This window comes from Notothenia coriiceps, unplaced genomic scaffold, assembly GCF_000735185.1.
Source record: "Notothenia coriiceps isolate Sejong01 unplaced genomic scaffold, NC01 NC01_scaffold00018253, whole genome shotgun sequence".
NCBI classification, from domain to species: domain Eukaryota; kingdom Metazoa; phylum Chordata; class Actinopteri; order Perciformes; family Nototheniidae; genus Notothenia; species Notothenia coriiceps.
The window spans coordinates 50,426-75,317 of record NW_011350954.1 but is presented as its reverse complement, the minus strand read 5'-3'; the positions used below and the strand labels follow the sequence as shown (position 1 = coordinate 75,317).

The window sequence follows — 24,892 nt, the reverse complement described above, 5'->3', positions numbered from 1 at the left end:
CCTGTCCCACTGTTCTGGCCAAACTTGACCCACTCTACCATGCTGCACTGCGTTATATATCAAATGCACCCTATAGGACTCATCATTGCAAACTGTATAGCCTAACTGGATGGTCCTCACTCACTATGCGTAGGATGCAGCATTGGTTTTTATTCATGTATAAAGCCATTTTAGGTAAGCTTCCACGCTACATATGTACCAGATCTGCCCCAGTTTGTGACTCTTACAACCTCAGATCCAGTGCCTGGATACGGTTCCAGGTTCCTGCCGTGCGGACTGAGGCTGGAAAAAGGAGTCTTTTTTATTATGGTCCTTGGTCTTGGANAAATGGCAGAAATGTCTGAATTCAGCATCTCAAAGATTTCCGCTTTTAAAAATATATGATATTGAACTGAATATCTTTAGTAGTAGTAATAAGTAGTGTACCTTTCTTACTGTCCTAACTGCTTTTTCGTCTTTTGTTTTCTTAGTTGTGTTCTCTGTATTTTACATGTTTGTGTTATGTGTAACGTTGCTGCCTTCTTGGCCAGGTCAGCATTGTAAATGAGATTGTATCTCAAATGCTTTTTATCTGGTTAAATAATTTGTTTTTAAAAAACTATGTAACGAAATGGTTTCTCTGCATTTGACCCATCCTAGTGTTAGGAGCAGGGGGCTGCCATTATGAACGGCACCCGGGGAGCAGTGTAGGGAACGAACCGTGCCTTGCTCAGGGACACCTCGGTAGCACTTGGTCTTGTAAATGTGCATTTATAAGTTGTGTTAGCGAATATTGTGAATCTGTAAGGTAACTAAAGCTTTGAAATAAATGCAGCAGAATAAAAAGTACAATTTTGGCTTCTAAAATGTATTCGATAAGAAGTATATGGTAGCATAAAATTAAAATACTCAGCTAGGTGGAGTGTAAGAAAAACTGTACTTACAGTAGAGTACTTTTCTAATACATAAAGCATTATTTGTGTATGTTGCTAAATATTTTTATTTATTTCTGAGAGGTTTTTCTGTAGTTGGACGTATAAAAAAGAAGAAGAAGAAAGTATGAAGTTAGTTTGTTCCTTTTTCACATTGTTTGCTTCTAAAACGTAGTCTATTTGAAGTATAAAGTAGTGTAAGTTAAAATACTCAGAAGGTATAACTACAGCAAGCTTGTACAAATGTATGAAATTATACCGCTGACTAAAAGTTGAATTTGCCCACTGCTTGCCCCCACTGAACGTCACAGTAAACTCCAGTTCGGTGTTGTCCATGTAAACTTCCCTTTTTTTATTTCAGACAGTAGCAGGGACTCTGTTCCTAAATGTCGGACTGCACCTTTAACGTCCCTGAACGCACCCTCTGGTTGTGTGTGTCCAATTAGTGCGGAGGTGGAGCACAGGAAGAACACTGGAGAGACACACACACACAGGCAGGCAGGCAGACAGACAGACAGGCTGAGAGTTTATTTGTTCTGTTCCTGTCGCGGAAAACCCGAGTGGAGTTACCTTTCAGTTACAGGAAGTGACCCGCAGACAGCTGATCATTCCGATGGTTTGGCAGGAGGAATTCCCGATGATTGAAGTATCGATCCCCTCCATGGAGAGGGAAGTGGATGAGGCGGGGAAATCCAGAAAGGTGAGCACACAGCTTGACTTTTACTTTGATTTCGCTCTTTTCAGCAGCGTCAAACACGTTGTTAGCCACCATTATCACTTTGTTGCGGTGCTATTTTGGCTTTGTAGTTGTGTATTAAGGTGAAGTGCGACGCCAGGTGAGCCAGGTGTTGCAGGAAGAGGACGAGTGAGAGTGACGTCACGTTTCCTCCCAGTTCTCCCACAGGGGAAACGCACTAACTGCTTAAATAATCAAAGTTAGAATCAGAAATAATGTATTAATCCGAAATCAGGACATTTACATCGTTACAGCCAAGAGGGAGTGCATATAAAAGGAAAACGTACATTAAAAAAATATACGTTACACGTTAATAAAAGTAAAAATCAAAAAGTACACATCCATAGTAAAAACACTAAATATAACAATGTGATCGAGTTGTGCATTTGAATATGCCTTAAAATAATGTGGTGAAAAAGGTAAGTATATTTTCTCAATCACTGTACTTACTGTAAGTACAGTTTTGGGCTACGTGCACATAAGCATTTAACATCTATTAGGCTACTTACTTTAATTCTTACTTTACTTTAATAAAGGAAGATATTGTACTTTCTATTCCACTGTGATTTGGTTACTTAAAGTGACTGCAAACTACAAATGAACTGCTAAATGATGTTGTATTAGTATAAAGATGGTTTCAACTTGGTTAATTACAATTAATTAACATGAATGGGTCAATACTTATAATCCATATTATACATTATTCTGCATAAGAATGATTTTATTGTTGGTGGTTTGAGCCCATGTTTATAAGAATACTGAATTACTTAATCATGTAAAGTGTGTAAACACCCTCAACATCCTTTACTGTGTTACAATAAAATACCACACTCTATACATTGTGAATTGGCCTCAAAATGTACTTTATATACCAAAAGTAAAAGCACTCACTATGCATAATGGTCTGTGTTGTTCTTATACTATGGATATTATTATTATCAATGCATCAACATGTCGCCAGTAAGTCAGTTTCAGTTAGTTGTTGATGAATGAACTGTTATATAAAGCTTTGGTAGGTGAATTTATAACAAATCATCACATTTTATAATTTCACCATTTGTTTTGTTTAAACAATCTTAAAGAGCTAACAAGTACACTATGTTCCTCTGAAATATTTTTGTACATGTAAAACATTACGTGAGAACTAGAACAGTACTTTTCTACTTTCAGTACTTACAAAAGTTATTTGGTTCCTTTTTCAAACAGTTAACAATGCAGACAGCTGTAAAATGTTGGTGACATTATACTGCCACACACACACACACACACACACACACACACACACACACACACACACACACACACACACACACACACTACCAGACACTGGGAACCACAGACTCTCCGGTGGTAAACTCATTAAGGCTGTTACACTGTAGTTCTCTGTGACGCTAGTTTAATGGCACTATAATGAACTCAGACTCAGGGAGCTGAAGAGACATCGTTTAACTTTAACAAAAACTGACACCACGATATGAATGTGTATTAAATTGCATTCACACATACATTTTAAAATAGTGGGCAAACATTGACACTAGCCTGGGGAATGTGCTGCAGTGTGCTGAACTGACCTCTGCTCAGTTTGATCATCTCAGACTCAAGACGTCAGACTTTGTTTCTTTTTGTTTACCTTACTGAAAAAGTAAGTACTAACTCCACAAAGGTCGCCCTGCAGTTTGTTCAACACACATCTTTAAGCATTCAATTTCTCTCCAGCTGCACAATGCTCTTATTATTATTTCTTATTTGCTGATGTTTGGTTGCCCTCTAATGTATTCATCTGTAAGAGCGGACAGTGTAAAGCACTCCTGTGGTTTACAGTTTCTAGTTAGTTAGTTAGTTTAGTCTTCTAGTTTAGTTTACAGTGTCTACTGCAAGGACAGTTCAGATGAACGTCAACATTCAGATATTAATCAAGGGAGTTTTCTTTAAAGAATTGTCAAAATATTTCATATACAGTGTACAGATGATGTGTTTTCATACTGTGTATTGGTTTGGTATGTTTGCAGAACAGTTTTTTAACTAAATGTGTCACTCAGGTCTTTGTATTTAAAAGTTCATAAAGAAATGTATTTGTTTACAGATAGACATGATTAATAGTAGTTTACATCTTAGTGTACATGACATGTATATTTATATTTAAGTGTTGTATTAATGGTGGAAGAGAAATGTAATTGAAGCTCTGTGCCTCCTCCTGGTGGAGAAGTGATGATGGTGTATTGTGATGCACACTTCTACCTTTTCATGAATGTGATGTTGATGAAGAAGCAACACATATATTGGGCTTATCATTTTGACATATTTCCCGTCTCCAAACATTACTTTGGACTTACTACTAATTTACTAAATGAAAGATTGGGAATAAATCATTTATGTGTCTTCTGTTTACAGCTTTTCCGAGTTGAAGTGTTGTTCCACGGGAGGAAACATTTTGTGCTCAGAAGAAGCAGCGAATTCCAGACTCTCCACAGAAAGGTATGTCCCTTATAGCCGCAGTCCTAATTAATAGACTTTTTGAACCACTGTTTCCTATAGTAGTCACTGTGTGTTATGCTATTTGATGATATGTTGTTTGTGACAGATAATAGGAGGGTAAGGAGGCTTCACTGTGGTGGTCTCTTGCCTTTCTAAAAAGATGTGTATTGTTGTTTAAAACCACATGAGTTGGACAAGAAGATGACAGCTCTCTAAATGTGTTGAAATTGTCGTATTATTGTAATAGTTTTAGATAGATGCTTCATACCTTAGTGGTTCATTTCTAAGTGTTTTGATAGCCAGCTTAACATCAGTTGAATAGTGTGAAACAAACAGCAAGATAAGAATCCTGCTCACACACCTACACGTGCAAAAGAGGGGAACCATTCAATAAAGCGCTTCTTGTTGTAAAAAAGGTTGTTATTTAAACCTTAACATTAGTACCTATTCATTCGAGCCATCATGTCCTGGGCCCAGGAGTTCAAAACGTTTAATCCCTATCTGATCAGATCAGATTTGGATTTTGGGGAGTTCAAAACCAAAAAACAGGATTAGGATGACTTTGATATCCGATCAGATCAATAGGAAATCCAATCAAAGCTTTAATCTGGATCAAATCTTCAAAACGGGTAGTTCAAACCGACAACACAGGATTGGGATCAGTTAGATCCCAAAAAACTGGATTACCCTGATCCCACCAGAGGGGTGGATTTCCAGTGGATTACCAGAGCAAAATGTACTGTACAATTTATTTTAAAATATGTTTCAATTTAAATAAGATGGCAACGTTTGTTGACTGAAATAATACACACTTTTTAGCCTCCATTTTTGCTCACGTTTGTGGTGGCCTATTTGTTTTTCAACCAAATGTTGATTACATAAATGTTGATGCTCATAAAAGTGTAACAGCAAAGATTGTCAATCAAAAATGTAATTTAGATTAAAGTAAAAATATCTTCAACAAAAAAAAAGTCCATCATCTGTCATCACCTTTAAAAAATATAATTAGACATTATACATGTCTCTGCGATGTGGTCTCTTGTCTCCTTGTATTATTTTTCATATCCACTAGATGGCGATCGGTAGGATTAAAGCACTGATATTCAGGATCTAGTCATCTTGAAAAATCGTAATCTGGATCAGGGTGATCCTATCCTGAATTGCTTTGAACTCCAGGGACAACATTTGGCCGACTTGTCTGATCCTGGATCACAAAAAATGGGATTTCAAAATCTGATCGGATCTGATTGAGATTAAAAGTTTTGAACTCCTGGGCCCTGTTGATCACAGTTTATTTGAAGGTTAAAGTTGTATGGTGTGTGTCCTGCAGCTCAGGAAGATCATCCAGACTCCAGACCTCCCGAGCAAGAGGAACCCCCACCTGAGGACCAAGCCTCTGGAGCAGAGGAGGCAGGAGCTGGAGGACTACATCCAGGTAACAAGAGAGGCTTCTGCAGAAACTCGTATGTAGAAATGTGCCGCCAATGTCATTTAAGAGCAAGTCTGTGTACTGCTCTTGAGCAGGAATATCTTTTTTGTGTAACTAACGGGGAACTTTGAATCAATTGACAAAACAGAATTTAATGTAGATTGTTTAGCACCTTTCAAAACAGAAGTCGCTTCAAAGGAACAAGAAAAAGAGATAACTGTAACCGGATGAAAGATTATTAAAACCAGGTGAAATAAGTGAATAACCACAAAGAGAAAGTAATAACATCGCGAAAAAGTAAAAGATACTTCTGTAAGGTTTAAAAGATTTGGCTTTTCTGAGACTTGAGTCTTCGAACAGCAGTAAAAGTACGATCAACTTTTAAATGTTAGCTTTTAACCTTTAAACTCACTTTAAATGTAACTAATGCCCTTTATTGTTGTATTTGCTTTGTGGCTATTACTGTTTTCATAACTGGTTTTATGTATTTGTTAATATCTCAAACTGCATAGCGAGAAGCCTGCTAAATGTAACTGTACATGAGTAAAATGAATGTCTCTGATTCTCAGTAGTCAGAGGTAGATGTATTCGACTCCTCCTGAAATGAATAAAAAGAGGTGTAATGTGTGATCTACATGTTGTTCTAGTTCAAGCCTTTTTATCTGATTGACTTAAACCAGAGATTTTCAACATTGAGATCAAACGAGAAATGTACAAGAGCATCTCCGAATATTGACATGTGCCACCTGATTAATTCATCACCTTGCTGTTTATATTATGCCATGTCACTCTGCCAAAGTGTAGCCGCAGAAAACCAACATTTACTATTTCATATTCACAAGTTGTATTGTTCTCCGTTGCTGCAGGACATCATCTATCAGAACGAGGACGTGCCGCAGGTGCTGCTGGACTTCCTGCATCTGAAACACTTCCACACCGGGATGAAGGTCAGCAGCATGGAGTAAGTCCTCTGTCCTCTGCCATCTAACCTCTGTCCTCAGCCATCTGTCCTCTGTCCTCTGCCCTCTGTCCTCTGTCCTGTGTCATCTAACCTCTGTCCTCTGCCCTCTGTCCTCAGCCCTCTGTCATCCAAGCCCTCTGTCCTCTGCCCTCTGTCCTCTGCCCTCTGTCATCTAACCTCTGTCCTCAGCCCTCTGTCCTCAGCCATCTGTCCTCTGTCCTCTGCCATCTGTCCTCTGCCCTCTGCCATCTGTCCTCTGCCCTCTGCCCTCTTTCCTGTCCTCTGTCCTCAGCCCTCTGCCCTTATCCCTCTGTCCTCTGTCCTGAGTCCCCTGTCCTCTGTCCCCTCACTGACAGATGTATGACACGTTGCTTTATTTAGCTCCTCTGTTTTTGGATTGGGAGCAATGCACACTGTGGTGTGGAGAGCATCAATGACTCTTTAATATCATATGATCAAGGAAGAAGAAATACATATAAATATTACAGTACACTAGTTAAAATCCTGAGATTTAGTTTTAGTTTTCACTGCACTTATAAGTGTATAAAACATAACTACTAATTATGTAGAACAATACAGACTGGGATTAGAATAGAATATATCTTTATTGTCATCATACAAAGTACAAAGAAATGTCTTTGGCAACTCTCACTGCAGTCACAAATAGACACAAATAACCAAATAAATAAGAGTGGTAAAAGCAGAGGTAGTAGTGATGACAGTGCAGCGAGATAAAATTAAATGTCAATGTGTTTACACTTAAAGTCTGAAAACGTTAAAATGATTCTCTTTATAAAGCAAATATTCTCTGTATGATAAAGTTCTCTTTAGAGTTGTATAATAACCTGTATTTTGAGAGTGACCTTGCAGTAAATCTCTAAATGATGTGCTCTGATTTCAGATCACTTGACGAATTGGACAGTCAGGATTACAGGTAAGATTACTTTTTTAGTATTTCCTTTATATCCTGTGTCAGAGCGTAGGTGAATCCTCGGGTCCGCCTCCATTTTAAGTGGGTAATGACACACAGGGTGTTTCTCAATGTCGAGTACGCTTGCTTGGTAGCACATGTCTTCCGAGCGTCTTGCTTCAGAAGCGAGGCAAGAATACTTCCTGGCATTCGGAAAACAAAGGCCGTTTCTCAGTCTCGAGGATGCTGGTTTGGTAGTCGCGTACTTCCAAGTCACTTCCTTCAGAAACGAAGCAAGTATGCTACCAAGCCACGGCTTCTGAAAACAAAGAAGAATGGAACAGGCTAACAAGTGTGCCACTCTCTCTAACGGTTTCAACATAAACTGTACCGAAAATAAATACCTCACGATGTCTATCTAATTATGAACTTGCTTTACTTTCACGGAACACAGTTTTGGTGATAACAAAAAAATGTAACAAAGTAACATATTTACCAACACATGTTCTACGCCACTACATACTTACATTTAAATGTGTGCTGCGTCGGTTCAGCCATTCTCCGCAAGGGTTTTTGAAATTGGTTTGTGCGCAAAGCATTCTGGGGATTTTAAGGACGCGAAGTCTACCCATGTGCAGCCTCGAAATTTCCCCCAAACCAAGGACGCGGCCTCGGTGGAATTCCAAGTATGCTGGAGATTGGAACAGTCCTTCGGCGGCACTCGATGACTCAGCATCCTTGAAATATTGGCTTGGAAGCCAGTATCCTCGAGATTGAGAAACGGCCAAAGAGTGGAACAGGCTAGCAAGTATGCAGGTGTGCGTCACATGAGAGGCCCCGCCATACATTTTCCGCCACAGATTTTTGTCCAAATTGGTCCGTGTGCAAAGCATTGTGGGGATTTTAAGACCGCGGAGTCTACACAGGTGCAGCCTCGAAATTTCTCGCCACGAAGTACGCCGGGCTCTGTAGAATTCCAAGTATGCTGGACATAGGAACAGTCCTTCGGCGGCACTCGATGACGTNCACCTCGGTAGCACTTGGTCTTGCCGGGACTTGAACTTGTGACCTTCCAGTTGCCAAGCCAAGTCCCTATCGACTTCGCCACCACCGCCCATTTTTATGTTTTTGTAGTTCGATGATCTGAATTTAGGATTTATATACTGAACCAAAAAAGCTAAGATAATGTCAAAGATTTAAATTCCTGAAATAGATTTCAAAGACCAGCTTAAATATCCCATATTTCTTTAGCGGGGGTTATATAATAGCTCATTAATGAAGCGAAAGATTAAGAGTTTACAACAGAAGTATGAACATGGTACTGTACCACAAGGTCAGGGTAGGTGGCGAGCTTCTGAGCAATGAGGGCAGCGTTCCCTCCCACGTACAGCTGCAGGAAGACAAAAGGTTATCAGAAGATCTTTTTAAACTTTATTCAACAACAACAAAGGAGCTTGCAGAGTAAATGGTCCTTGCCTTGGCCCCGGGGTACTCTGCCGCTGCTCGTGCGATCCTCTGAAACACCTCGCTGTCGCTGAAGAAGCGCTCGGCTGCAGCTCCGCGCTCCATGTAATGGATGAAGGCTTCCTTCAGGTCCTCTTTGGAGTGCAACACCTCGTGATTCAGGCCGGAGCCGGGGTCCACAGCCAGAGCCTGCAGCAGCCCCACGCCGGAGACCACCACATCCACACAGGCATTCACCCTGAACAACAGGAGAGAACCACATACAACTTGTTATTTGATAGTTAAACTTTTGAATGGTGTGTTTGAAGAGTAATCGGACTATATCACCAACATTGGAGGATTGAGCATCTGTTTAAGGCCTAGAATAAAGTTGGTCTGGTGTCTGTATGTGTGTCACAGTGTTTGTGCATAAATAGACAAACCCTTTCAAATCTAAAGAGGTCATGGAATTTTAAAGACACAGGGAAATTATAACATGAAAAACAATTTTCTATGGTCTTACACTGAATCTGTGCGGTGTGTGTTTGAAATGAAACACTTTTTTATCCATTTCAAATTGTATTTAAATCCCTCGTGTAATGATCTCCATCGACTAAGGCTGGGCAATATCACACATCACAATATTTTTGAGAATATACATCATACCAATGTCGTCACAAAGTTGTTGATTGATTCAAGATTCAAGGCTTTAACTGTCATGTGTACATAGCTACAGTGTAGTTATGACAATGAACATCTTAGGTCACAGGCTCCTCCAACAGTGCAACACAATAAATCAGATAATAGTGCAAGTAAATAAAATGAAATATAATATAATAGAAATAGTCGATACAAGTAATTAGAATATTGATATAAGTTACAACCAGATGAATGTTATGGATGAATTTTCTAAAGTTCAGGTGTTTAACAGTCTCATGGCCTGTGGGATGAAACTGTCCCTGAGTCTGGTGGTTTTAGTCCTGATTGATTGATTGATTGATTGATTGATTGATTGATTGATATCACCCACAGTTCCCCACTGTGACTCACCCTACAGCCACTCTGCTCCACTGCCGGGTGGGCAGAGTGATCAGCGTCTCCCAGGCGGAGGAGACCACCTGCTCCAGGCCCTTCTGGCTCTCCGGGGGGGTCTGGATGTTCGGCAGGCCGATGTACGTCAGGATCTGCTCCGGCAGCTCAGAGCCGCCGAGGTAGAAATATCCCACAGCCAACGCCAGCAGGGCGGCCGCTGAAGCCTTCCTCCACATGATGCTCACACTGCTGCAACACAACACAACCTGTCACCAGCTATTAGGGATCAAAATGACTGATTTGATTCAAGATTCAAAGGTTTTATAGTCATATGCACAAAGCTACAGTGTAGAAATGGCAATGAAATTATTCTGACCTGAGCTCCTCCAACAATGCAACATAATGTTCCATTACATACATACAATACTAAAATACAAAACAAAAAGTCTATAGTATATACTATATTTGTTATTGTGTGATGGACATTTAGAGCTACTAACGGATGTAGTCTTTTATTACAGCTTGCTTGAAACAATAATACAGTTAGGAAACAGAAATGTATGATTTAGATATGACTAAGTAAAATTACTTATTGGAGTAGAAGTACAAAAGCATTGGCAACAACATCTTCCCATTTTGGAATCGTACCTACTGTACTTCTGGATTATAATGAATGATGCTTTATTTTTGCTACAAGAGTTGTAGCTGGTAAGGTTGAGCTTAATTCTTTATATATTATATCCGATATTTATACTTTACATATTGCTGCTGGGTGGCTCAGTCGTCGTGATAATGCATTATAATAATAATGTATAGTTCAAAATATATTCTTAATCTGCAAGTAAATTGAGTTCAAATAAATGAATAAAGTGAAGTAAAATGGAGTAAACGTAGAAAGATGCAATGGATGTATTGTGAAGTATCTAAAAAATAACACTACTTGAGTACTTATCTACTTTTCGCAACTGCTTGCATGTATTTATTCGTTTAGGATAGACTAATATTCTATATTTGCATGACATAATGAAAGGAACAATTCTGCAAGTACTTTCACTATTTAAAAGGATGTTAGTACTTCTTCCACCAGCAGCTACCCAGAAGGAGTGCTTTAACCACCCTAATGCTAATGATATGCATTGAGTGGTACTGCCCTTTAAAATACAAGTTAACTATGCAAGAATGTACTTTATGGTACTCCAGCCTGCAGGGGTAAAGTTACTGCTAACGTGTACACAATATTTGTTAGCTCACATGCTAGCAGCAGCAACACAGTGAGTCTTTAGCTTCACTTAATCAAAGCTAATCTGTCAGTAGCAATTAGCCTAAAGCTAGGCTTAGCATGCAATCTAATTTAGATTCGAGACAAGATACTTTTCTCTGCATACACTCAGCTTTAATAAGAGCCTTTTAGTTAAAAATAGAAGTAGCTTCGCAATTGTTAGCGGCACGTACCGATAATATTGTGTAGGCTTCAAGTTCAGTTGCACGGGAAGAGGATACTGTGTCCTGGTGAGTCACATTAACAGGGTTTAATGTGCAGATTCCGCCGGTGCAGTGACAGAAACTGAAGAAGAGGTCCAACGGTACGTGAAGGGGCAATGACTGACAGTAGCTTCCGCCTCACGCTCTGCGCATGCGCATCAGCAGGGTACATCCCCAGAACAAAGTGTGAAGAACACAGATGGTGAAGGAAAGAACAAACCTTAAAAAAATTACAACTTTTTGAATCGTGCATTATAGAAATATCACCCTAAGAAATGTGACTCCAGTGGCTCTGTGGCAATGTTTTCCTTGATTCATTATGCCCAAATATTTTTCTGTTTTACCCAGCCAGCTGTAACATTAAGGGATGAACAATTAATTGTTATATTCAAGCCATGCATTATATATGATTTATTGGACACTTTGCATGATGAATACTTTAAGTAGATTTTGATATTGATACTTAAAGTTTAAGCAAAAGAACTTGGAAGGGTTGCACGATTTAAAGGGTATTTCACATTTTTACAATCAATTTTGAAAATGTGCTTAATAATTTGTGGATGGAAACGCAGGAAAAAGTTCAGGCGTAAATCATGATTATTGATGGCTGGATTTTATTTATCTACTGTGTTACGCCCAGGTCTAGGGGAACCTAGGCGCAGCACAACATTTGGTATTTGGGCAGCCAATCAGCTACCGGGCACCGCCTGCTTACTCACACGCAGCCACACAGACACAGGAGGAGGAAGAAATATCTGCACACAAATGATATAACGACCCAGGGTCGTAACAACTGTCATACATATGGCCTACTGCGTCTTACTTTCCCCTAGTCAGTCACTTTTCTTTGGTATTTTTTTATATATATTTGGTTACCTTATACTTAAGGTAGGACATTTGCCATGCAAGGATGGTTTAATGAAATGTGCTATTGGGTTGCATTTTGGGAAATGTAGGATGCAGTGTTTTAAGAGATTGACCCATCAAAAAGTCAGCATATCTTGGCCTCTGCTGCACCGTGAACGTTTCTTTGAAGAAAAATGTTTCTCTCACAAGTCTCCTAAATGTATAAAAGTGCTGTGTGAAGAAAACGCCTTCATCACAGTTGGCATAGGGGCATGGTAAAAGGCACACTGAGGGAAACACATTAATAACTTTGCTGGACATTGGTCAAATAAAACCCAAGTTGTTCAAGACAGCTTTATTTGAAGTCATACACAATGCTGTGCCAAAGTAACCTGCTTACCCTCTCGTTCAAGGTTGTGAAGTCCAAACATTGTAACATGCTGGAGTACTCCCTTAAGTCTGGTGCATAATTCAGCCAAGCATTACCCTCCATTGCCCTTGTTGAATTTGAATACATTTTAACATTTTACTTGTCACTAGCACCAGACATGCTAATACTTGTAGTATAGACAATGACTCAGAATCAAGAATTACAGAGTACGTTTTCACTCCAATCCTTTTATACATCCAGAGTGAACAAGTCCAACCAGATCTTAAATCTCACCAAACAGGAAGCCTGGTAAAGCACCACTAAACCAACACTATCCAACATAATGAAAGGCTTAAGCTCCTTTCTTCGTGCCTCGGGCAGATATTCGTTATTGTTCTGCTGCGTGTTGCTGCTTGTGATATATTTGCCTCCAGGGTGAGGTGAGGCAGCTGAAAAGTTACACCTTATGACATCACAAACTGAAATCATCATTCACTATTAAAAATAGTTTTAGGAAGATGCTTTCAGGAACCAAACCATTTCCCTATATTCTTAAGAGTTCTATGTCACTAAAAAGACACATGTTGGGGTTTTCCAAGCAAAAATAGCTTGAATTTTACTACAAATTCAATATCTTTTTGTCTTCTTTTGCATTAAACTGATGTCTTGAAGGATGATTATACATTACTTTCACTTACTTAAAGTGCACCTTTCATGCTATTTTTAGGCAATAGCATAGGTCTCAGATATATACAAATATATAAAAAACATGTCTATGAAATGTTTTGCTCAAAATACCAAACAGATCACCCGTTCTAGCCATGCCTCATATCCCTCTATTTCACTTCCTGTTTCAAAAGTGCTGATTTTGGGTATAAAGCTTAAAAAAAAAAAAAAAGGATTAAGAAATAAAAAAGGAGGGGGCTGAGCTCATGCGGGACCCGGCAGCTCCTGGTCTAAACTAAATACTGCGGTGATGAAACGCCATATCATGGATTATCAAGGATTATTTCTGAAACAGTATGGAGCTCAAAGGCTTTCTCTCTTGCCGGTTATACCACAAGGTGAGTTCCTTTTTATTTCCTGCTTCTTCACACGCATGCTCTCCTGTACAGGTTAGCTCTGAGTGTTAGCGATGCTAATGTAAACAACCGACCATATTACGTCCAAAACAGTCGGGCATTGTTTCTGATAGCAACGTTTCTGATAGGCTAGTGGGGGTAAAGCCAGCCTACATTTCCGATATTACGTCATATCGGACGCAAATCTGGATCAGCTCCGTTGTAGCCCCGTTTTTAGAGATTTGGGTACGGAGGAAAAGAGAGAGGGTTTTATTTTCTGACGCTGCGTGAGTTCCCCCGACACCGGGGACACATTTTTATGTATAAAAGACATCAACAAGTGTGTTTTGCATGATAGGTCCCCTTTAAAACATTTCAAGCAATATAATACACATAGCAATACATATTTTGGAATAAAACTCCAGTAAGATATGTGTTAAATCTGTCTCGCTGTGTGCACAAACTGCAGTTCAGTTTACAAGTGATGTGATCCGACATGAATGTGCAGATTCTTTACAAAAAGGTCAAACCGTTTTGGATTTTTAACATGAGATTCCCTTTGCAATGCTTTTTGTCTCTTACTGGTATTAACTTGCACAAGGCTCTGGGCAATCTTTTTCTCTCATTGTTGCCTATTTAATCATTCATATGTAATTCCACAGGGAAATACTTTGGTAAAGCATGACCTGGTTGCCTCACTAGTGTCCCCAAACTAAATAAATGTGTTTTGACGTATTAAAAGTTAAGATGTGTGTCCACATGTCTCGTACCAGTTTTTCAAAAATGAACAATATTCTACAGCTCAGGTTGAAATAGAGAGACACAGGATGAGACGTGTCGGATTTTTTATTATAATGTCAATCCAAACAACCTCATACAAAAGTAGAAATAACTCCCAAACATTTGTTGACACTAAAACATTGCTTCAGTATCAAAGGCTCCTTGTGATTGACCTAACACTAGAAAATAAAACTAGGTTCAACAAATTCAAGTTACTACAAAAAGTACATGAATGTTAGGAACTTCTATACTCAAGTATCAACTGTGACAAAACAACATGTAAAAAATACCTCTATCTCACGCCTGGATTTCAAGTAATTTTCTACACTTCCTCATGCTCCTCTATTCTAAATTTGAACTAAATTAAACTAGGCTACAGTATGGCTTGAAAGAATAAAATACACGTTTGCCTGTGGCCTCCTTTCACTTCCACATCTTCATAAAAATACATTTGTGTGCTTATTAAACGGAATAAAAACATACTTAGTGACTCATTTTCAGGATGAATGTTGGGATTTGGCTTCACTTTAGTGATATTAAAAAGGCTAAGAAAAGGTTGAACAATACCACAGATAACGTAACGGAAATACAAAGCCTGAGTTTTGGGTTTAAATCCCACTGGAGCCGCTGATTTCGGAAAAACGATCCTCCATGTGACCCATTCCCCCTGTATCATGCACCAATGGCTTTTTAGTTGTCCTTCTTGCTAGTTTGTGTATTTAACTGTATTGTCATAAACATTAAACCTAACATTTAGCTATAGTTTCAGGCGTCTAAAGAAGCGCTGGGGTCGGGCTCCGTGAGGACGGGGGCGGTGAAGCTGACTCGGACGTCCCGAGGATAAAGACCCTGCAGAACTCCGTCCACAACAACATCTGGAAGATCTGAAAACACAAGACAGAGCTCAGAGTTTATCCTGTGGAAAGATAGTTGGAGGCTTTTAAACGCCAACAACAAAACACACTCTTCTTTAAACGTATTTCTTACCTGATGTGCGTTCAGAGAGATAAGGATCCTTATAGAATCCCAACACTCGCTGATTTGGTAACGGATAACTGAGGACACACAAGTAAAATATGATTGATTAGTTATTTGAAATGAGTCACAGAAAAAAGTTATTTAAAAATCAACATAATGTGTACACAAATAACCACCTTTATCATGTGTATGTTAGAGCACCATGTTGTGTTGCGTGCACCATTTTGTTAATGTGCCTGAAGTAGGTTGTTTGCTGATTGTTATAAAAAATACAACCAATAAAAAATGTCTGCCGAAATTAATGCGTATATGCAGATTTTCTTTAACATTCTTCTTCTCTTTTACCATGGCCACTAGACACTTGTGTTGATTTGGGGAGCAGTGAGTGGGTGTTTCTCAATGTCGAGGAAGGTTGCTCCAGAGCCACTATTTCAAGCATACTACGTCATCGAGTGCCGCCGAAGGACTGTTCCAATGTCCAGCACANTGTGTGTGTGTGTGTGTGTGTGTGTGTGTGTGTGTGTGTGTGTGTGTACGGGAGGACAGGCGTCGGTCTCTGTGGGCCAGCGGCTATTCAACCAGTGACCACCGACGCCTGTCCTCCCGTACACACACACACACACACACACACACACACACACACACACACACACACACACACACACACACACACACACTTGCTTTCTTTTTGTCTGTGAAATATAACCTACCAAGGTCAGACAACGTAATCAGCTGTCAATCAACCTGGCATGGGCAGGGTGGCATACATGCAGTGAATCAGGTGGATGATGAGGTGTGTGTGTGTGTGTGTGTGTGTGTGTGTGTGTGTGTGTGTGTGTGTGAGGGTGGGGTCTGCCAGTGTGAGGCCTTAACAGATAAATAAAGGTGTTGGGGGTGACCTTGCTTTGCAGCACAGCATCTGACTGGCTCTGAAGTAAAAAAGAAAAAGAATGAAAAGTTTGGGAAACAAAAAGAGAAGCTGAAAGCCTGTTTGGGGAAAGGTTTTTTTGTCAGGTAACTTTCCGAGCAGCTCCCATGAGTAAAGTGTAAGGACGTAACAACACTATAAAAACGCACATACCGTTGCCGTCATGTGGAAACTTCCAATGCAGTTCTATCCCCTTAGAAACCGTGTAAAAAGGAAGTTAACGATCATCCATGCTCAAGCTAAAAACTCCTCTCTTTTAAAGTCTGAAGGCTGCTTTCTTTCTGGGCCTGAGTATAAACTAAAAACAGGACCTCTCCAAACCTCAATTACCGGTTCCTTTGCAGCACTCTTCATTGTTGTTCTACACTCTCCTGTAATTGAAAGGAGGTTCATAGCGTATTCAAATGCACTGGAGTTTAAAATGAAGTCATCGAGGTGCAAATTAGCGTCTCCCTCTCACAGAGGCACACATCCTCAGTGTCACCTCATTACTGTTTGTTTGTCTCTATTGCATTCAAGCTTCCATGGGCGATACACACACCATGTTAGGGAAGGAAAGCTCTTTATCTCCCCCTCTCTTTTGCTCACATAAACAGACACACACAGAGTGAAATCAGCCTTGGAGGGCCGTTGCAGTGGATATCAGTGTTAACACAAGTAATTGCCTTCCTGCTCCGGAGCCAGAGTGTTAATCCAGGCTGACAAAGTTTGCTCTTCGGTGCGTGACTCTGTGTTTTATCGGCACGCTTGCTTCTGCTGCCAGGACTTTGGCGCGTGCAGCTGATATAACAGAGGAGGGCAACTCACTCTGAGAAAATGAAGTGAATTCATCATCTTAGGGAACAGAGAAGTAGTCCCAAAACTGCTAATATTGAGATGAATTCTCCTCCTAGATTTAACAAGTGAATTGTTTTTAAAATCTTATCAAATAAAAGCATTATCACGTTCCCCTGATGGGAACAGACAATGCTGGGATTATTATGCCTGCAGCAGCTGCACGGTTTCTTATCTTTTATCCTCGTGATAAGATAAAACGTTTTCTCATTTCCTTTGTTTCACATTGTTTCACTTCGGAGACAAGGTGATCTCTCCTGCAGGTGTGAGTTCCCATGTTAAGCAGCCTGTAACTGACAGGACAAGATGTCATTCATTATGGAAAATCCTTAATGAGATCCAACACCTCGTCATGTGGAACTCAACTGTCCCCGCCTCCTACATTTTTAATGGCGATATGAAATATTTAACACATGAATAAAGACTGAGTTGACAAAGCAATTAGATATTGACTGACCTTTTCGGAGTGTTTAGTATTCTGTGTCCCTCACTCAGAGAAGAAGCCGTGGCAAAAGTTCTGCAGATCATTTCTTATCAATCAGCGGCGGAGGAGTCTGGGGGACAATCTCAAAGCTTTCTCGGCGAAGCTTATGAAACGACGCAATATTAGATGGAGCTGTGCTGCAAATGGAAAGTAAAACAAGTTTCTGCACCGCTGGAGTGTAAAGGATGGCGGCAGGTCATTTTGATCAAGAACACTCTTAACATGCATTTCAAAGCCCCTCAGAGTGAGGCCGGGGGGAGAATGCCAGGCTCATTATTTCACACGACTTCATCAAGCCACCAGACAATTAGAAATGAAGTGAAGTACGTCACGTTGTAGCTTCTGTACTGAAAAGGTTGCAGTGCCAGGGACATGGTGCATCCACGCTGGAATAAAATGTAACTTTTTATGGCTTGAAATGAAAGTAGTGGAATAAAAAAGCAATAAAACTCTGCTGCACAGTGTCTGCAGTTAAATTCCTGCTGCAGTCCCATTTCAAATGTGCTGGGAAACGGGCATTGAAAGCATTTCTCACACTGGGGGATTTTCCATTTCCTCTTTGCTCCGGTTTTAGCTGGGTTTGTTCCACTTACAGACCAACACACCTTGTAGCGATGTCCAACAGAGTCAACGCTATTCAGAGTCTCAACAAATGAAGGATGGCGTTGGAAGCAACTCGATTGGCAGCTCTCCAATTTTCTCTCCAATTACAGTAAAGTCCCATCATCTCCTCCGCCCTCTTGATGCGGAGCTGAAGGAGAAAGATGTCTGGAGGTCTTTTCACACGAGCTGTTTCTACAGGGAGAAGACCGTCACCGAGATACTTGACTTGATATCCTTTAGTGAGCAGACCTATTACAGCTGACAGGAAGTAGACCTTTGTAACTGACACTGAAGTCCCTCACACTAAGTGACACCTCGTCAGATATGTAAGTAAGTAAAATGTATTTATAAAGCACTTTTCACATAGTCACAAAGTGCTTGACAAAACATTAAAACATCATAGGAATCATAAAAGAATAAATGACCACACAAGCCACGTGCTAAAAACACAATAAAACACAATAAAACACAATAAAAACATAGAATAAAATAAAAGCACACAGGTTAGCTTTTAAAAGAGTCTACAGAGTCAGCGGACCGTAGGTGTGACACTTCGTATTCATGCAGCAGGATGTACAAGACCTAGAAAATGCCCTGACATACCCTAGTGGAGGGTAAAACCCCTTCATCCTTCAGACACTTTAAGAGCCCCAGATGCCTTCGTGGTCCCCCTCAGATCCTGCAGGTTGGATACAGAGCAGCTCAGAGGTCGCTCGGCCTCCTGGCTGCTGTTAAGACCAACAGCGTGGAGATGTCTTTATAGAGAACAGCTTGAAGAGGACTCGGTCCATGGCTTTGAAAAACTCCTCAGTGAATACAATAACCTCCTGAACTCTGGCAGGGAAAGATCCAGGAGGAAATGCTGAAGACTACATTTCATGAGACAGTGTTTTTAAGTTCTGTTATGGTGTGTCATGGAGGGGGAAAAAGGGCCAATACATGTAGACCTGTGGCAGAATGCCAGACATGTATATTTGTCAGTATGCTACCTCTAAAAGCAGCATTCTTTGCATTATGAGATGCTTGGTTGCACAAATTAGACTTTCTCTTTATCAAAAAGATGGCAAAAAATGCCTACATGCTGAAAGGATGTTGGCCACACACACACACACACAGACACACACACACACACACACACACACACACACACACACACACACACACACGGTTACAAGGTTCATTCTTTATTTTGATGGTACCATCAGATAATAAGTACCTCCTCAAAATTGGGTACAATTCTGTAAATAAAATCACAACTCTACTCTCTGTCAGTCCTACTCTTCCTACTGCATCAAAGTCGGGTGGACCACCCTCAGCTACCTACGTAAAGGCTCACATACTTCCAGTCTTTTTTCGGAGGGGTCGTCGTCGGGGACAGGTTGTCCCCTAAGGGCTGGTACAGGTCAGTGACAGGGGGGTAGCGACAGGGGTGCCGGTGACAGGAAGTCCGACTTGAACAGGTACAGCATTACGTATAGATTCTCCTGTGTTTCTTTTTAGTATTTGTTTATCTTCATAGTTAGACCAGCCTCTCTAGACTTTTTGTTACAAAACGTTTATGTTTCAGTCCTTCGAATACACAACTGACCACCATAGTTAGAGTTCTCCTGTGACTACTGTCCTTCCTTAATAGTAAATTTTTACATTCCGACGAGGACCCTCAGACAGTTCAAAGGCGTGGAGCCCTATGTATTTTAAGATTTCCGTCCATCTAGGCCGAGTTATTTTAGTGTTGTCGGTGTTCCCCGTCTGTTATTTAGGATAGTTGCGTCTCTTAGTATTCCCCTTGCGTATACTACTTCATTTACTAGCGAAGACGTTGGACTTGCGGTTAACAAAAAAAAATTAACCCTAAAAGTCTAATACCACAAACGTGCGAAAACTTTGCCTTACTGTAACTCACATCTATTGACTTTATACTGTTGTTTTTATGTAAATGGTGCCGGTACGTTTTAATACTAAGATGCTATATTACTCGGTGACTCGTTCCCCGTCCGTTGGACTTGTTGTCCAACAACCTTGTACATTATAGTTACTTTTGTCGTTTCCTAAACTTTTCTTTGTTTTCTATTAGAAAGTCCCCCGTCCACCGTCGACTCACTTAACCCATTTAATGGACATTCGACCGCCCTCATAAGACAACCTGGGGGGGGACGGTGCCTTGACCCAGACCCGACCATGGACCGGGACTACCTCGTACCTGTTCTTCGACACTCTGAACGATCCGTAGGTTTTTTTTTATAGTTTCTTCTTTCTTTTTTTTGTTTTCCTTCTTTGCTTTTTTCCTACAACTTTTTCGTCTACCCCTTAACTCCTCCTCTTTTTTCTTCCCTTGTTGTGTTTTCTGTTTTATTCTCTACTCATTTGTTGTTTTTCTACCTACTCCTGCTCCCGTCGACTTTACAAGCTCTTGTTTTTTACCTACTACAAATTTGATTTCATAGTTTTTTTCTCTTAACCTTCCCCCTTAATACATTGTGGTCTTCTCGTATACTGACTTCCCCCACCAGTCGCAACCAATACTTCCTCCTATTTACCACTTGGGCCCACAACGTTGTTCCTTTGTCTTGTCTGTTGTATCTCGTTTAGTAGTTCGTCAAAAATAACTCAGTGAAAATTTCGTTGGCCCGTCCAACTAATTCCGGCGACAGTGTGTAACCTCTTACTCAATTTATTAACGAGTTTGCCTGTGTCACACACTTCTACTCTTACGATCACACACACATCAGCACTACACACACCACACACATCACACACATCACACACACACACACACATCACACACACATCAGCACACAGCACACACACACACACACATCACACACACACACACACACACACACACACACACACACACACACACACACACACAGAGACACACACACCTTCCTGTCGTCACTGTGTGTGAGGTGTGTGTGTGTGAGGGGTGTGTGTGTGCAGAGATGAAGACAGGGGGCTAACCTTGCTGCGGTCCNTGTGTGTAGTGTGTGTGTGTGTGTGTAGTGTGTGTGTAGTCGTGTGTCGTGTGTGTGTGTGTGTGTAGTGTGTGTGTGTGTGTGTGTGTGTGTGTGTGTGTGTGTGTGTGTGTGTGTGTGTGTGTGTGTGTGTGTGTGTGTGTGTGTGTGTGTGTGTGTGTGTGTGTGTGTGTGTGTGTGTGTGTGTGTGTGTGTGGAGGTAGGATGTCAAGGTTGCGATACATGTAGATCTTTCTCATTTGCTTCCAACGGAATATTTGTTTAGCTGCAAATATACTACTACAATCTTTTTAAAAGTGTGTGTATCTTCATTTTAGGTTTCACACATGATGTATTTGGAGTCACTATAGGTCTATCATGACTATTGACAAACAAACAAACACATAACAGCCTAAATGACCTCCTCCTTTTTGCTTCTCCACCCTCCACAGTCTGAGGTAACTCCCACCGGCACACTCTTCTTTGTATCTCCCTCCCAGGACCTGCCAGAGAAACAGAAAGAAATCCATTTATAAATAGTGATACCATTTTAAGATGAGGTCCTGTGGGGGTAAAGGCAGCGAGCTCCATTAACCTGAAGAGTGACCCACATCAATTCCCAGTGTTATCCAAACGAGCTCTATGCTACATTCAGCGCTGTGCACTCCTTTAACACACCAACACCAGTTTATTCAGTGTTTCAAATCATGTTTAAAGAATGTCATCTCTACAAATAAGGCTGGGATTTTGAAACATGCATATCTTCAGCTAATGATAAAGAGTATTCTCAATGAACCCACAGATAGGAGCATGTTGACAAGGGTTTATCTAAAAGGAAAATACATAGCACACACTGGAACATGGCAAGAATATTATTCCACATTTAGCAGCATTTCTCAAACGGTCGCTGCAAACTAATTGAAAACCCTTATTAATAGGACTTTTGATGATTTGTATTCCCTCTCCTGTGGTTCCTGAATCTGTGATGTGTCATTAAAGCCACTTTTCGCTGTCACTTTGGAAGAAAAAGTAAGAATATTTTACCCTCAGCCGTCTGTTGGCCTCTTTTCTCCCATGACCAAAAGTCAAACTGAATTTTAAACTCGACTTTTAAACGAGCCACCGGGGTGTTTCGAGTTTCAGGTATTTGAGTGGCATATTATTTGGGGTTTTGGAGCAATGTATGCATATCAGCCTCCCCATCTCTCTCCCCAGTCTACACTCGGAGGAATACGTAATGAGCCTCTTCTTCACGGTTTAACAGCAGAGACTCACTCAGGGTTAGATTATCTGGACGGGTCTGAGCCCAAGGTAAGAAACACCGATACATATGTCTGCTGTTACTTCTTCCTGATGCTTCACTAATCTTGTTAAGTTCTCCTCATATCTTCCTAAACTCCTCATCTGTTCGCTTGCAACTTCTTCGCTTCACTAGTGTTGACACTCGAGATATTCGTCTGAAGTTTCTTTTGGTGTTTTAAAAGAAAACCTCTCTTGATAAACATGCCGTTTGTTTGCAGATCCAGGTGCATGTGATCAAATCAAGAACGACATGTCGTGCTGACTCGATGCACGCAGAGTCAGGTGGAGCAATTTCCCCCCGCTGACTTTTACAAAGACTTGTTTGATGAGACAAAATAATCCTGATCCAAAACTGCAATTTAAGAGAAGTTGGTGTTGGAGTTATGCTTTGTATCGAAACAACACTTTCACAAGCTGCTGCTATCATTTGCACAGCATGGAAATATGGTACAAATCTGGACTGCATGGGATTGAAAGATCAATGACTGTGCTTTATGCAGGTAGATATTAAATAGGTAGACTGTAACGAGCCAATACGTGTGGAGAACTGTAGAAGTCATCAAATCCTCAAGAAGACTGTGACTGAAAGAGATTTTGTAGAGGAAACAAAAGTATCTACTTGTCTGCTTGCCGAAGATGAATCGATGGGCGATAGACAGAAAAATAATTGCCAATTAAGTCAGTTTAAATGCCAAAATGTCAGAAAATGCTCAAATCAGCCAATCAAATGTGGAGATTTCCTTTTCATATCGAATTCAATTGATTATCTCTGGGTTTTGGAACAACAGAGCAAGATATTTAAGGACATTTTCACAATTTTCTGACATTCTAAAGATCAAACGGGCAATAACAAAAAATAAAATAAATAAAAATAAACATTCAATTTCCTGTTGTTTGTCTTGTCTTACCCCGGTAAGGTGTCCCTGGGTGTTATGAAAGGCGCCCGCCAAAATAAAGGTATTATTATTATTATAAGTATATCTAGAAAATGATGTGCAGATTAATCGATGATATAAATACTGATATGTTGCGGAAACTCAAAGACTTACACTCCTTAATGAAACACAAACAACCTGAGGGACGTCAGGAGCTGGATGTGATGTTAATTCAAACGGAGACAAAGACAGTTAAGACTCGATGTGAGATGTTCTTTTTTTTTATCTCGTATACAAAGTGCACTGCTCTGAATTCCTACTTTGCCTCCAGAATGAGTACGCGCATATTTGCACAATACTGCTTCTGATTCTTATCTGATCAGAATAAAGAAAACATCAAATAGCAACCGTTTAAACGATGTAATAATAACATTATTTATATAGCAGCTTTAGAAAGTGAGTTTACAAAAGGCTTTGACTGACGAAGAGAAAAGAAAGTAGGAGACACGAGAACAATAAAGAAAACCAAACAAAGCAAGAAGACAAGGGACAAAAAGATCCTAAAGAAGAGAAATTATCTTTGAAGATTAAACAGTACAATGGATTAAAGAAAACATGTCAATAAAGTAAAATTACACCTGTTAGAAAGGAAAAGGCAATACAAGTGAACATCACATAGAACACATCTTTTAGCGACACTTGCTTCTGATTTCTTACACTTTTAGATTTAAGTTTGCAGGTGTTTTTTCGTTATCTGAACCTTCCCTCTAGCAACACAACACACTCAACGCCTACTTCCTGAGGTTTCCCGGCCTCCTCTGAGCTTTTTACGGATATTATTCCCAGCACTCAAACGTCTCGTGGAGCTCTTCTCTCAGGGCGAGGTTCATGAGCGTGCATGAAACCTCCAGATATCTGTCGAGACGGTGATTTATCACAGAGCCAGCGCCAGTCTGCAGATAAACGGCCAAATGCAGGTCTCGAGGTGTGTGTGCACAAGCATATGCTTCATCTCTTGAGGGAAATATATCGTACAAGACTTTCCATTATCGGGACTTTTTTTTTACAAGGATGTTAGGCCATCGATTAGTTTTACATAAAGTGAAGGGATGATTTACACCTTCAGACACAGGTGACCGCAATGAAGTAGCTGGTTGGAAAGAAAATCAGCAGAACTGTTGCCTCCAAATGGGGGTTTAACATATCATCTTTTAAATTCAATTGTAATGTGTTTTAACATCTTAATTATATGCCTAATAGATAGATGGATAGATGGATGGATGGATGGATGGATGGATGGATGGATGGATGGATGGATGGATGGATGGATGGATGGATGGATAGATGGATGGATGGATGGATGGATGGATGGATGGATGGATGGATGGATAGATGGATAGATGGATAGATGGATAGATAGATAGATAGATAGATAGATAGATAGATAGATAGATAGATAGATAGATAGATAGATAGATAGATAGATAGATAGATGGGT

The 24,892-nt window shown here is 40.3% G+C and overlaps 4 protein-coding genes and 1 long non-coding RNA gene across 8 annotated transcripts in view; 3 read left to right on the top strand and 2 right to left on the bottom strand.

The window, feature by feature from the left end:
* dnai4 (dynein axonemal intermediate chain 4) overlaps positions 1–1,451 on the top strand; it is a 19,679-nt gene extending 18,228 nt beyond the window's left edge. For both annotated transcript variants that reach the window (XM_010777598.1, XM_010777599.1), the window contains one exon: positions 1,358–1,451. In XM_010777598.1, the coding sequence (XP_010775900.1) occupies positions 1,358–1,434 (77 nt within the window). In that variant the 3' untranslated portion in view covers positions 1,435–1,451. The remainder of the gene's footprint in view (positions 1–1,357) is intronic.
* On the top strand, positions 1,431–7,464 carry snx22 (sorting nexin 22). Its single transcript, XM_010777600.1, has 5 exons — positions 1,431–1,611; positions 4,039–4,122; positions 5,453–5,557; positions 6,418–6,512; positions 7,414–7,464. The coding sequence occupies exons 1-5, from the start codon at positions 1,525–1,527 to the stop codon at positions 7,448–7,450; spliced, it is 408 nt and encodes a 135-aa protein (XP_010775902.1). The 5' UTR covers positions 1,431–1,524; the 3' UTR covers positions 7,451–7,464.
* A 1,212-nt stretch (positions 7,465–8,676) lies between these two features.
* LOC104950970 (ADP-dependent glucokinase-like) lies at positions 8,677–11,515 on the bottom strand. 3 transcript variants are annotated; one of them, XM_010777596.1, is made up of 4 exons: positions 11,350–11,515; positions 9,916–10,163; positions 8,899–9,124; positions 8,677–8,812 (listed from the first exon to the last, which is right to left on the bottom strand). In XM_010777596.1, the coding sequence occupies exons 2-4, from the start codon at positions 10,131–10,133 to the stop codon at positions 8,711–8,713; spliced, it is 546 nt and encodes a 181-aa protein (XP_010775898.1). In that variant the 5' UTR covers positions 10,134–10,163; positions 11,350–11,515; the 3' UTR covers positions 8,677–8,710. The 3 variants fall into 3 exon arrangements, with proteins under 3 accessions (XP_010775898.1, XP_010775896.1, XP_010775897.1); XM_010777594.1 differs by having other exon boundaries at positions 9,916–10,146; XM_010777595.1 differs by having other exon boundaries at positions 9,916–10,143.
* Positions 11,516–14,484: 2,969 nt separating this feature from the next.
* LOC104950969 (uncharacterized) lies at positions 14,485–15,603 on the bottom strand. The gene is made up of 2 exons (XR_798976.1): positions 15,424–15,603; positions 14,485–15,320 (listed from the first exon to the last, which is right to left on the bottom strand). It is a non-coding gene; the product is annotated as an uncharacterized lncRNA (long non-coding RNA).
* Positions 15,604–20,441: 4,838 nt separating this feature from the next.
* The window catches only part of LOC104950977 (ADP-dependent glucokinase-like), a 17,402-nt gene continuing 12,951 nt past the window's right edge, over positions 20,442–24,892 (top strand). The window contains exon 1 of the mRNA XM_010777601.1: positions 20,442–20,489. Coding sequence (XP_010775903.1) covers positions 20,442–20,489 — 48 coding nt within the window. The remainder of the gene's footprint in view (positions 20,490–24,892) is intronic.